This window comes from Trichosurus vulpecula, chromosome 7 (genome assembly GCF_011100635.1).
Source record: "Trichosurus vulpecula isolate mTriVul1 chromosome 7, mTriVul1.pri, whole genome shotgun sequence".
Classification (NCBI taxonomy): Eukaryota; Metazoa; Chordata; class Mammalia; order Diprotodontia; family Phalangeridae; genus Trichosurus; species Trichosurus vulpecula.
This window is the reverse complement of record NC_050579.1, coordinates 255146953-255160798: the sequence shown is the minus strand read 5'-3', so window position 1 is coordinate 255160798 and position 13846 is coordinate 255146953. Positions and strand designations below refer to the sequence as shown.

The 13846-nt window shown below is 36.3% G+C and overlaps 1 protein-coding gene across 1 annotated transcript in view; it reads right to left on the bottom strand.

The window, feature by feature from the left end:
* TBCD (tubulin folding cofactor D) overlaps nucleotides 1-13846 on the bottom strand; it is a 497899-nt gene that overhangs the window by 462903 nt on the left and 21150 nt on the right. The window contains exons 5-7 of the mRNA XM_036767571.1: nucleotides 12687-12788; nucleotides 6746-6892; nucleotides 2268-2323 (exon numbers count right to left, since the gene is read on the bottom strand). Coding sequence (XP_036623466.1) covers nucleotides 2268-2323; nucleotides 6746-6892; nucleotides 12687-12788 — 305 coding nt within the window. The remainder of the gene's footprint in view (nucleotides 1-2267; nucleotides 2324-6745; nucleotides 6893-12686; nucleotides 12789-13846) is intronic.

The window sequence follows — 13846 nt, the reverse complement described above, 5'->3', positions numbered from 1 at the left end:
TGAGGAAACTAAGACCCAAAGGGGTTAAATGACTTGCTCAAGACCATGCAGTTAGTATGTAGCACAGCTGGGATACAGATCCTCTGGGGCCAAAAATGATCATTTGGGAATACAAACAAGAGTCCAGAGAACAAGGAAGTATGGCATAGTGAAAAAAGCATCGCATCAGACATCAAAAAAATAGAGTTCTGGACCTGGCTTTGTCTAAAATTAATTGTGTAATTTCAGGGACTTTAATGGGCTTCAGTTTTTTCATGTTGTGTAATTCCACTGTCTAGTACTGTTTTGCTTCTGTCTTCATATCTTCCATGCCTAGCAGACTAGTACATAGGAAACAATTCATAAATGCTTATTAAATAATAAGATTGGACTAGATTAGGACTTAACAAATTTGCATTTCAGAGTTCGAGGAAAAATGAAAGGAAGTAACGTAGGAAGAAAGCTAGTCATGCCCAAGCTGTAGAGCATTAATCCTCAATCTTTAATCAAATTAGACTAACAAAAGAGCCTTTTCAAAGGATCTTTCTCTGGAAAGGCTTAAAATCAAGAGCTAAGATATCCAACCAGAAGAAGAATGATGACTGGGCTAACTGCCCTTCCTATCCTTCAAGTTTGACTCTAGTTCAAAAGCACAGTAGAAGCCAGGATAGGTATATTGACAGCTAAGAAGTTCAAGAAGCTCCCAACGTGAACCAAAGTAAACAGTACCGACTTCTACTTTGGCCTTCTTCTTTTCAAGCTATCACGATAGTAAAGCACAAAAATTAAAAGATTAATCAATCAACAAATATCTTTAATTGTCTGCTCTGTACCACGCATGGTACTAGGCAGTAGGGATAAAAAGCCAAAAATGAAACAGTTCCTACTGTTAAAGAGCTATATTATATTCACTTCTACAATTCCAGGAGATTATGACAAAAATATCATTGGGTAAGAAAAATAAATTTAAAAAAAAGAAAATTAAATTTCTGTGCTCCTATGTAACCTGGTATCCAGAAAATTGAAAACTCATACCATTTATGAAATTCTGTGATCCTATAATTTATGAAACAGGCTGATACTAATACAATGCTCAGATCAAGAAAAATCTGAATTAAATTTTTAAAAATGAGTGTTAAAAATTATTTTACAAGCAATTTTAAAAAATAAAATATTTTTTAAAAATAAAGAGTATTTGAAATCAAAATTTTTAAAAACAAATGTTAAAAATTGTTTTACACGGAATAAAAAAAATATTTTTTAAAAAATAAAAGAAACAAAGAAAAAAGATCTGAATTAACAATATATACATACCCTGTCTACTACCACATAAAAATAATGACTAACAGCAACAAAAAACAGAAAAGTTTAGAAAGGGACATAAAAGCAAAAAGAACATTTCTTTTACCATATTAAACTTAATATACACTTTTAACAAACTATAAATAACATTAATATCTTCAGGTTGATTTTTCTGTGCATATGAATTTTAGTTTTTACTCACAATTACTAAGCTTAGAATAATTTTTTGAAACTTTACATAAAAAGACACGAACTAGTTATACACAAAATGACAGGGAATTTTCTTTTTTTGTGTCATCGTATGTCTGCAAAACTATAAAAATAGTTTTTCACCAATAAGAAAGTCTGGCTGTGTTTGCACATTTTTTCCACTAGGTGGCACTACCATATTTCAAAAGGTATCCCATTCCCTAGCTCATTCTAAAGCCATCACTTAAAGCTTTTTGTTTGTTTTTTGTAAAATGAATTCCTTATTAAAGGAAAAGTAAATTTATTTATTAAGCTGACACAGCCCAGTTCAGACATGGTACTACTGAGCTTTAGGGTGTATAAGCACATAATACCCTCTTGTTTTGGAGACTGGTCATTCAAGTCAGATATTTATTTGAATTGACAGTTTCAACTAAGAGCAATATGCGAAAAATAAACAAGTCCTCTGATGGATAAACTACTGTAAAGAGGAGTTCTTCAGGACTCACTGGTAACTAGTTTAAATTAGTGAGACTTTACTGTTTAATATAGTACATATATGAAGTAGCATGGAATGGAAGATATAGTACCAAATCTAGGCTCAAATCCTTCCTCTGACACTTGTCTACCAGTAAATCATTTAATTTCTCTAGGTCTCACAGGACTGTCTAGGACAAGATGGAATACAATCAGTTCTGACAGAGGAAGCTCCCACAGAGAAGGAATCACAGGTCCCTGACATATATTATGTATGTATCAACTGACTGAGGATACAGGCAATAGTGTGTCTGACTTACTTGGAAATAAGGACAGCAGCCGCATCCCGAGCCTTATCACTGACAACCAAGTAGGACTAGAAAATGAAAGAAATCTTTTATCAATAATCATTTGGGCAAAAGATGGAAATAGGCACACAATTAATATTTAATGATAAATGGAAAACAAACACTTCACATTAAAATGATTCAATATCATTAGTCAAACTCTTTAGCTTATTCACTTCAATGACTTTTAAGAATTCTTTGTAATTTTTTATTGCTATAGCAGTTTACTTCTATCAATCTGTATCAATTATTTATATCTCATTTATGCTTTAAAGTATTTGAGAGATCTTTCATAAAAAGCTATAGTCTCATTTTTGGCAAGGCTATAGGAAGACAAGTAAACATTCATTGGACGGTAAAGCTTTGAATTCCTTTAATCACTCTGAAGAACACATGATATTATTTGGGGGTGGGGGGGACAGGACAACTGGGGCTAAGCGACTTGCCCAAGGTCACACAACTAGTACATGTGTCAAGTGTCTGAGGCCGGATTTGAACTCAGGTTCCTGACTCCAGGGCCAGTGCTCTACTCACTGCGCCACCTAGCTGCCCCAACATATGATATTATACAGCAAAGATTATTAAATTGTTACTGAAATGGTCATAGCTTCTTAGATACTTCACTACTGGATCCAAGGCAGATGTTGGCAGCAAGAAAAAATCCTTATGTACAGAAATATTGAGCACAGCATTATTTTTTGATAATAAAGGAAGAAAATGTTCTAATATTTGGGAAATGACAAAAGAAATCATCATGTGTGAATGTAATTAAGCATTATTACACAAATAAGGAATAACATAAAACCATGTAAAAAGTTGTATGAATTGATAGAAACTGAAGGAAGCAGATCCAAAAAGAGCAATGTCTACACAATAACCAAGCAATATAAACAATATTAAATAAAAAGGTTGAAGAAACAACAAAACTCAAATCAAACATTAGTAGTATTAGTACCATGTTGTAAAAGTTTAAGGATACACACCTGAGCGGAGCCAAGATGGTGGCTGGAAAGCAGGGAATTGACTAAAGCTCTCCCCCAGCTCTCCCTCCAAACACCTATAAAAAATGGCTCTGAACAAATTCTAGAACTGCACAACCCACAAAATAGCAGAGGGAAGTAGGGCTCCAGGCCAGGAAAGCCTGGAAGGTCGCTGGGTAAGGTCTACCACGCAGAGCTGGAAGCAGAGTAGAGCAAAGCCCAGCGTGGGGTACTCCAGGACCAACCAGACCAGGAGCCAGGCAGAACAGGCCGTAGCGCCCAGAATCAGTGAGCTGTGGCAGTTACCAGACTTCTCAACCCATAAATGCCAAAGAAAACAGAGCAGGATAGTGGGAAAAACTTCTGGGACAAAGCAAAAGGAGTTCCAGTCAGCCACTGTCCTAAGGGCGGCTGAGGTGGTGCAGCTCTATGGCTGTTCCCAGAGCTCCAGCTGCAGTTGCTCCTGGCCCCAGACCCACCTGGCTGGAGGAATTAAGCAGCAGATCAGAGCAGGAGTGCAGAGCCTGCTTAAGATCTGAGTCACAGTCCAGGTTGGCTGTTCTTGGGGGAGGAGGAGCGCTGGCTGGTGAGGTAGAGCTTGATGTGTAGAAATAGCTCTGAAAACAGCAGCTCAACCCCTCAAGCTTGAGACAAAGTACTCTCTACTCTACAAGCAGTCATACCCTGACCAAAAGCTCAAGGGTCAAGGAGTTGGCTGGGAACATAGACAGGCAGCAAAAATGGACCCAGATTCAGACTCAGATTTTGGAATCTTTAAAGAAAACCAAAACATACAACCAGAAGAAGTCAACAAAGTCAAAGGGCCTACATCAAAAACATCCAACAAAAATATGAATTAGTCTCAGGCCATGGAAGAGCTCAGAAAGGAGCTGAAAAAGCAAGTAAGAGAAGTACAGGAAAAACTGGGAAGAGAAATGAGAGAGATGCAAGAAAACAATGAAAAACAAGTCAATGACTTGCTAAAGGAAACCCAAAAAAACACTGAAGAAAATAACACCTTAAAAAATAGACTAACTCAAATGGCAAAAGCGCTCCAAAAAGCCAATGAGGAGAAGAAGGCCTTGAAAAGCAGAATTAGCTAAATGGAAAAGGAGGTCCAAAACACCACTGAAGAAAATACTACTGTAAAAATTAGATTGGAGCAAGTGGAAGCTAGTGACTTTAGGAGAAATCAAGATATTATAAAACAGAACCAAAGGAATGAAAAAATGGAAGACAATGTCAAATATCTCATTGGAAAAACCACTGACCTGGAAAATAGATCCAGGAGAGACAATTTAAAAATTATTGGACTACCTGAAAGCCATGATCAAAAAGAGCCTAGATATCATCTTTCAGGAAATTATCAAGGAAAACTGCCTTGATGTTCTAGAGCCACAGGGCAAAACAGAAATTGAAAGAATCCACTAATCACCTCATGAAAAAGATCCCAAAAAGAAAACTCCTAGGAATATTGTCACCAAATTCCAGAGCTCCCAGGTCAAGGAGAAAATACAGTAAGCAGCCAGAAAGAAACAATTTGAGTATTGCAGAAACACAATCAGGATAACACAAGATCTAGCAGCTTCTACATTAAGGAATCGAAGGGCTTGGAATATGATATTCCGGAGGTCAATGGAGCTAGGATTAAAACCAAGAATCACCTACCCAGCAAAACTGAGTATCATGCTCCAAGGCAAAATATGAATTTTCAATATAGTAGAGGACTTTCAAGCTTTCTCAGTGAAAAGACCAGAGCTTAATAGAAAATTTGACTTTCAAACACAAGAATCAAGAGAAGCATGAAAAGGTAAACAAGAAAGAGAAATCATGAGGGACTTACTAACGCTGAACTGTTTTGTTTACATTCCTACATGGAAAGATGATGTGTGCAATTCATGAGACCTCAGTATTAGGGTAGCTGAATGGAATACACACACACACACACACACACACACACACACACATACAGACAGAGGGCACAGGGTGAGTTGAATATGAAGGGATGAGAGAGGAATATATTGAGAGAGGGAGAAAGGGAGAGATAGAATAGGGTAAATTAGCTCACATAAAAGTGGCAAGAAAAAGCAGTTCTAATGGAAGGGAAGAGGGGGCAGGTGAGGGGGAATGAGTGAATCTCGCTCTCATCAGATTTGACCTGAGGAGGGAATAACACACACACCCAATTGGGTATCTTACCCCACAGGAAAGAAGGACCAAGGGAATAAAAAGGGGGGATGACAGAAGGGAGGGCAGATGGAGGAGGAGGTAATCAAAAGCAAACCATTTCAAAAAGGTACAGGGTCAAAGGAGAAAACTGAATAAAAGGGGACCAGATAGGAGGAAGCAAAATATAGTTAGTCTTTCACAACATGAGTATTGTGTAAGGGTTTTACATAATGATACACATGTGGCCTATGATGAACTGCTTGCCTTCTTAGGGAGGGTGGGTGGGGAGGGAAGGGGGGAGAGAATTTGGAACTCAAAGTTTTAAAAGCAGATGTTCAAAAAAAAAGAGCTGTTTTTGCCTGCAACTGGGAAATAAGATATACAGGCAATGGGGCATAGAAATCTATCTTGCCGTACAAGAAAGTAAGGGAGAAGTAGATGGTGGGGAGAGGGGTGACAGAAGAGAAGGCTCATTGGGGAATGGGGCAATCAGAATATAAGCCATCTTGGAGTGTGGGGGAGGGTAGAAATGGGGAGAAAATTTGTAATTCAAAATCTTGTGGAAATCAATGCTGAAAACTGAAAATATTAAATAAAAATTTTTTTAAAAAGGATTTGCACCTCTTTTCTGTTGTTGCACATCAAAAAATGTTTTTCACTTTCACTTATAGGAAAGTTTTGTTTGGCGTTTGTTAGTAAGTATGCATTGTGTTAAAACCAAATTTGTCGATAAATTTTTTTAAAAATTTTTAAATGATGCTCTTAAGTATCTTTAAGGAGCAGGAAGGGTCTGAATGTTCATAAGTACAGTTCCAAACTCCTTTTACCAATGCAAATCATCTATAACTCACAGAGATGAGGCAACACTCTCTCTATAGAGTTGCCTGGGGCAACTAAGAGGTTAAATGACTAGTTCAGAGTCATGAGGCAAAATTTATACCCAGGTCTTCTTGACCCCAAGACCAACTCTCTAACCACAATGTCATACTACCCATTTAAGCAGTTTAAATATTCCCTCTGAAATAATTATCACTACTAATTTTCTTGGCCAATTGCTCAGATCCTGACCCTTTAAAGATTAATACAAAGGTAAATTCGACCTAGCTACTACCTAAATTGCACAAACAAAATTGTTCTCAATGAAGTTTTCCCTGTGCTGAGAACAAAAATAGCTTAAGTCTGGAGACAAAGAGATTATATATAGGTTAAAAGAATGTGGTGTACATAACACAGTTTTACTTCACGCTAAAATACCTTAAATTTTAAAAAGGAACCAACAATTATTAAAGATAAAATATTTACTTCTGCTATTTGGAGTATGCGGTCCATTGTAGATGTACGAGCCTCCCCACATTCAGAGGTGAGATTTCCATCAAGACGTGAAAGATCAAAAGGAATCAGGCAGGTTACAGAAAGCCACAGCAAAAGCACATATCGGGTTTCCCAAGTCTAAGGCAGAATAAAAAAAAGTAAATACAAGATATTACTACTTCCTTAAATAGAAAATAATTAAGAAGTAATTAAAATAAAAAACAAGACCACAGTATTCTTAGTATGGTTACCATACATGCAGGGATAAATAAAATAGAGTACATGAATGGGAATAATGTGAAACAATTCTGAAAAGTAGCCTGGAAATTACTATTAGAAAATGTTTCATATCTTTATTAGAGAAATGCAAATTATGACAATATTGAGCTTCTACCTAACAACTAGCAGATTGGCAATGACTAAAAAAAAAGGAAAAATGATATTTGTTGGAAGGGACTTGAGAGAACAGGAACATTAATGCATTATTAGTGAAGCAATGAATTCTGGAAAACAATTTGGAACTATACCAAAAATCACTAAGCTATACAAATCATTTGGTCAAGAAATATCACTACTAGGCATAAACTCCCAAAGAGATCAAAGAAAGATGGAAAGGATGCAGCAATACAAAAATATTCCTAATTTCAGCACTTTTTTGTAGCAAATAACTAGGAACTAAAGGAGGTGCCCATCAGTTTAGGAACAGCTGAATGAATTAGCAAGGCAATAATCACAATAAAGACAATAATTGTCAGTATGCCTATGTGGTTCCGTATCACAAAATATAAGAGACACTCCGTATAGAAGGTAGAAGTAAACCATTTATTCAGATACCAGAGAACCAGATCCCAAAACCAATAAGCCTAATCCAACACAGCAGCAAAGAATTCAATACACAATATCACAGCAGAGAACCACTCCACTCCATAACCTCCATGCCCCCCTGCTGGGGCCTTGCTACCAACAAACTCACAGCACAGCACATGTCTGCTCTTTGCCTCAGCTCTAAGGGTTCTCTCTCAGCACTTCCTGTGACACGCTTTCCTTTTCCTTTCAGTAAGCTCTTCCCACCACATGTGACTTGGGCTTCCTGTGACATAAGCAGGTCATATGGCTAGGAAAGATCTTCAAATCTAAATTGTCATTACACTGAACTATGTTATATGAATGTAAAAGAATACTACTGTACTATAAAAAATTACGAAAGGAATATACCCGAAGAAATCTAGAAAGACTGATATGAACTGATACAATGAAGTGAGCAAAACTAGGAAAACTATGTATACAATGACTACATATAAAGAAAAAAAACTTTTAAAGACATAAGAATAAATCAATGCAAATGACCAATTAAAATTCCAGATAACCACTGATAAAAAATATTTTACACTTCTTAAAAGAGAAATGATGGTCAAAATGTTCAGAATGAGACATTTTTTTCAGGCATGGCCAATGTAAGGATTTGTTTTACTTAATACTTACTGATTACAAAAAAGGGACCTTTAAGGGGATGGAAGGAGAAGAAATAAGAATGGGAAGGGGCGTACTAATAGCAATGCAAAAAAAAAAAGAAGAAAACCATTAATAAAGCAATAAAAAAAGGCACAGAGGGTAGTTCATAAGGAAACAAACTTTGGAACCGACATGTTGAATTTTATTACATACGTACACACATACATGTTTATATATGCACAAACATATATATGTACACGTAAATTATTATTCATTAAATTATTATATTGTGTTTATAAAAGAGAAAAGGGGGAGCATATATGGTGGAGGTTCTTGGTGTTACGTGCAATCCTCTTTCTCTACTCTTTATATAAGGAAATGCTCAGGTTTGCTGACCTCAATAAAGTTCAGCATATCAAAACATCACTTTTTAAAGTAAACTGATGTCAGAATATGGACAGCTGTAAATGCTAAGCTAAAACAACTGTACTCTGCCCTAGAAGCAACAGGAAACTACTAAAGAGTTTTGAGAAGAGTAATATAATCACACCTATTTGTCTTAGCAGTATAAATTTGACAACTGTGTAGAAGATGGACTGGAAAGAGAAGAAACTAGAAACAATAAGGTGAATTAAGAGATTGTTACAGTAGTCCAGAATGAGAGCGTAAAGAAGACGAGTATTTGTGTTTAAGTAGAGAGAAAGAAGTATATACAAGCAAGGTGACGTACCGTATTTCCCCATGTATAAGATGTACCCTTTTTTGAAAAATTTGGGGTCTAAAAACTGGCTGTGTCTTATACGGTGGTTGTAGATTTTTTTAACTTGCATTTTTCACTTGTCTTTGCGCTTTTTAGGTTACGTTTTGCCACGTTCTGCCCAGAAATGGCTCAGAAAAGGTTTTCGTACAGTGCTGAATTCAAGCTAAAAGTGATCCAGTTTGCAAAAGTGAATGGAAATCGTGCTGTTGAACGTAAGTTTGGTCCTCCTCCAATTGAGGAAACAATCGGAGACTGGCTACGGGAAGAAAAAACCCTACTGAAAATGCCATGGCAGAAGAAGGCCACGAGAGGCAAATCAGCAAAATGTCCTGATTTAGAGAGGAATTTGAAGATATGGATTGAAGAGCAAAGGGCAACTGGAATTCCTGTGTCCACAAAGATGGTTCAGCATGAGGCAAGAAGAATTGCTGATGAAAAAGAAGTTACTGTTTTCAAAGAAGGACACAATTGGTGCTTCAGGTTCATGAAAAGGAATGGACTAAGCATGTGTACACGCACCAGACGTGCCCAAAAGATGCCTGAAAGCTATGAGCAGAAGGTTCTTGAATTTCATCATATTATTGTATGAATTTTGTGATTAATAAACCTGAGTTTAATAACTTTATGTAAATACATTTTTTTTCAAATTTCAGGCCCCAAATTTAAGGTACATCTTATACATGGGGAAATACAGTAAGTAGACAATTAAGAAAATAAAAGGAGTGAGAGAATTACCAAAAAACATTTATTAGACATGTTTTAGACGTGTAGCATTTGACATCCAGTTCCAAAAGAGGACAGATGAGGTCACCAAGTAACAAAGCATTTATGTGTTCCTGACTATACTTGACAGATTTAAGTGGGACTCGTTCAGGCAGCTAGAGTGCCACAGATGGGAGGAATGCTAAGAACTCCACTGCAATACAAAGCAAACATATAATCAAATTATTTTGTTACAGAAAGTAACTTACATGAAAAGGAACCAAAGAAGAAATCCGTTATGTAGAACTATTGCTTTTTGGAGAGAGTGCATCACCAACACATCGATAAAGTATTGCATCCTTGTTCGTTCCCTGACTAATGGAAATACCTATCTTTTTAATGACATTTGCTAGTTACTATATAGGAGTATTTTTTCTATTAGCTGAAACAGTGCCATTTCCCCTCCTATCTCCTACCAGTAGCCTCAATAATTATCATAATTACAGTAATAATAATATTTGGCATTTATATAGAACTTTAAGGTTTGCCAGGTGCTTTACAAATATCTCTTTTATCCTTACAACAACCTTGGGAGGTAGGTACTATTATTGTCTCCATTTTACAGAGGACAAAACTAAGCCAGACATAGTTAAATGACTTACCTAGGAAATGATTTTAATTTAGGTTTTACTGACTCCAAGGATCCAGCCACTGTGAAACATACCTGCCTTCTTCATCCGCACCCCAGCTTTCCATAGTATTTCAACAACCCTTACTCCTAACCCTCTTTCCAATCACCTGGTTCCTTAATAATCCCTCCAATGCTGGTTCCTGATCATCCCCAGCCATCACCAATCCAAAAAGGGTAAGGTCATCCTAAAATTGATGACTGTCCGTAATTCAACGGACAGAGGCAAGAGGGATGTTCATTTCACACTCTCAACTACAAAATAAATCTATTTGAATTGATAATGTTAGAAATTTTTATAGTGGGAAAAGGTCCCTGGACAGGAAAGAAACCTTTATATCCTACCACTAACTAGTTATGTGACCTTGGGCAAGTCACATACCATTTCTAAGTCTCAATTTCCTCATTTGTAAAGTAAGGGAAATAAGACTAGATGACCTCTAAGCTCTCTGATTCCAAAAATCTGTTTTTAATTTTATAAAACTGATAATCCAATAGCCTCTATCCACTAGAGAGAGTTATGGTGTTTGTTATTCAGTCGTTTCAGTCATGTCCTACTATTCATGACCCCATTTTCTTGGCAAAGATGCAGGAATGGCTTGCCATTTCCTTCTCTAACTCATTTTACAGATGAGAAAACTGAGGCAAACTGGATTAGTGACTTGTTCAGGTCACACAGCTACTATCTAAAGCCGAATTTGAATTTGGGTCTTCCTGACTTTCCAGGACCAGCGCTTTATCCACTGTACCATCTAGGTGCCCCACTGGAGAAAGAGGGTTCAACAATTTCAAGCCCTAAGGGAAAACAATAAAAACTAATTTTGTAGAAATTAGTTAAAAAAAAAAATAAGCCAAGATATAATCTGCTACCATTTGTTTGGAAAAAAAAAAAAAGGTCTTAACTTCAAAACTTCAGCTAATCGGAGCAGAGCCAGGAGAACGTTGTGCACAGCCACAGATGTATGGATCCCGTGAGGACCAACCCTGACATACTGTGCTCTTCTCAGCAACCTAAGGGGCAAGGACAACTCCAGGGGACTCAAGATGGAGAATGCTGTCTTCATCCAGAGAAAGAACTGTGAAGTTTGAATACAGATCGAGGCGCACTACATGCTCGCCTTTTTTGCTTCTCTCTTGTTTTTGTTTTTGGGTTGTTTTTTTTTTTTTGGTTCTGTTTCTTCTTTCTCATGATTCATTCCATTGGTCAAAATTCTTCTCCACAACTTGACTAGTGCATAAATTAATTCAATGCAAAGTTATACATGACAGTTATATGAGATTCCATGCCATCTTGGGGAGGGAGGGGGGAGGGAGGGGGGAGGGAGGGGAGAAAATCTGGAACTCAAAACTATGTAGAACCGTGTGTGGTAAACTAAAAATAAATAAAGAAATTAAAAAAAAAAAAACAAAAAAAAAACATAAAAAAAAAAACTTCAGCTAATGTCAAAATCCCCAAAACAAAATCACAGTGTTTGAGAAAAACACTAACAAGGAAGGGATCAGCAATCACAGCTACCCCTGTCCTGAGTTTTCACCTCTTTCTGATCCTAAACTAGCAAAATTATACAGACAGGAGGGGAAAACTCAGGATAAAAGTAATAACCTTTACTTGTCTGGAGTTTATAGCATTTAAGGAGTCTGACCCCTATGAAATGAGGCTCATTGAGGAACAACACTACAAGAACAATTTTTTTTTATATCAAAGTAAAGTAGCAAAGGGAAACAATCAAGAACGAAAAACAGAGAATAGAAATGGAGAGGGGGATGATAAAAAACAAATACCGATCTTGGAAAATAAGAAAAGTAGCATCTGCAAACATAGATTTCAAGTGCTGCGTCATTCCATTCAATAATGAGGTGGTATTTTTCTTCCCAGAAGTATGAGTCCACTAGATTAAGATGTTAGACCAGAATATATAAAAGCAGGTTTTAGAATCATAAAGAAGGTTTATCCTTCAAGAATTCCCAAAACATAAGAAGTACCCCGTGTAGAAAGATATGGAAAATAACTCACAAAAAGTTTGAAATAGGAATAGCAAGGAGCAATTTGGTAAACATTTTAAAGAAACTAAAAAATGCTTAAAGGTACTGTTAATATAACAAAACTCTGACTACAAAGCATGAAAAGATAAATTTTAATTTCAAAATTAAGAGACAGTCTCAATTTCAGAGGACAGAGTAAGCAGTCATCATGAAGTGGGAGAGGAAAAATAGTAGAATTTAATGCAGCAAGTGGTGCATTTTGGATCTTTCAACATAGATTTCCCTTGTCACCACTTGTTAAACTGTTGATCACTTTACATTATTTCGATAGTTATAAGCACACTCACTTCATGGTCTTTAGGATTCTGACTTGTAAACATATCTATGACAGGCTGCACATCAGCTACTTCATGAGGGAACAAACCAAAGAAGATTTTATATCCTCGCACCTGAGAAAGAAAAGTTAGAGCTATTTAAAAGATAACTAAAGAAAATAAACAAAAACAATAATAACTTTTCTCAAGATAAATCACAAAACAATTTGTAAGCCCCTAGCAGGCAGAATCAAAGGTATCTTGTCTTGTTACAACATAATGCAGTACAATCCAAGTTACTATACAGAATATAATATGCTATCTTTTTTCTAAAATTGTACAATTCATAAAATAAGTATCAAGGAGTACACAGATAAATTCCAAAACAAATTCTGGTTCCAGATTTTTGAACTGCAAAATGTTCATTTTGAGTTCATTATTCTTAAAGCTCTAACAATGATAAATAATTACTTATAAAGACATCAACACACTCTCAGTGTGCTTCAAATACAACAAAAGTTCATGAAAGGCCTTAATGGATGAATGAACAATTAACTTAGCCAGTCTTACCTCCCTACTGAGGATGACAAGCATATAATTTCCCTCATGACACTACTAGGGACATTTAGGATCCTCTCTGTCAACACTGGAGATGCTACCCACTTTAGTAGTTCCCAGTTTTTTTTCTTTTTTTGTAAACCATGTTGGAAGAAAAAATGACCAGGAAAACTAGAACAACTGAAAGGAATCAACCAAATGATCAGCATGCTACCTCACGGTACTCCGAATTGTTCATCAGGGTTCAGATATCAAGCAATGCTCAGGAGTTATAAAAGACTTTCTTCAGCTCTGCTAACAAGCAATAAAATGACCAACAAAGTACATTACTATCACCAATTGGGCCCAGGCTCTGATACCACAACAGCTTCCTCACTTGTTCCCTGACTCACTTTGCTTGAATCTCACTTACATCATTACATATTTACTATTATGGTTACTTGTGCCAGAGAAGTATCCCCTCAACTAGACTCTAAATTAACTAAGGGAGCTTACTATTTAAAAGGATACCATTATAAATTCTTTTATAATCTTTTCCCCAATTATCTTTTACATAAATTCAATGTATTTGCCTACAGCAAGCTATAACTGTAATACATTATTTTGTAGCAGTTTTATTTTGTTTATGTTTTTCT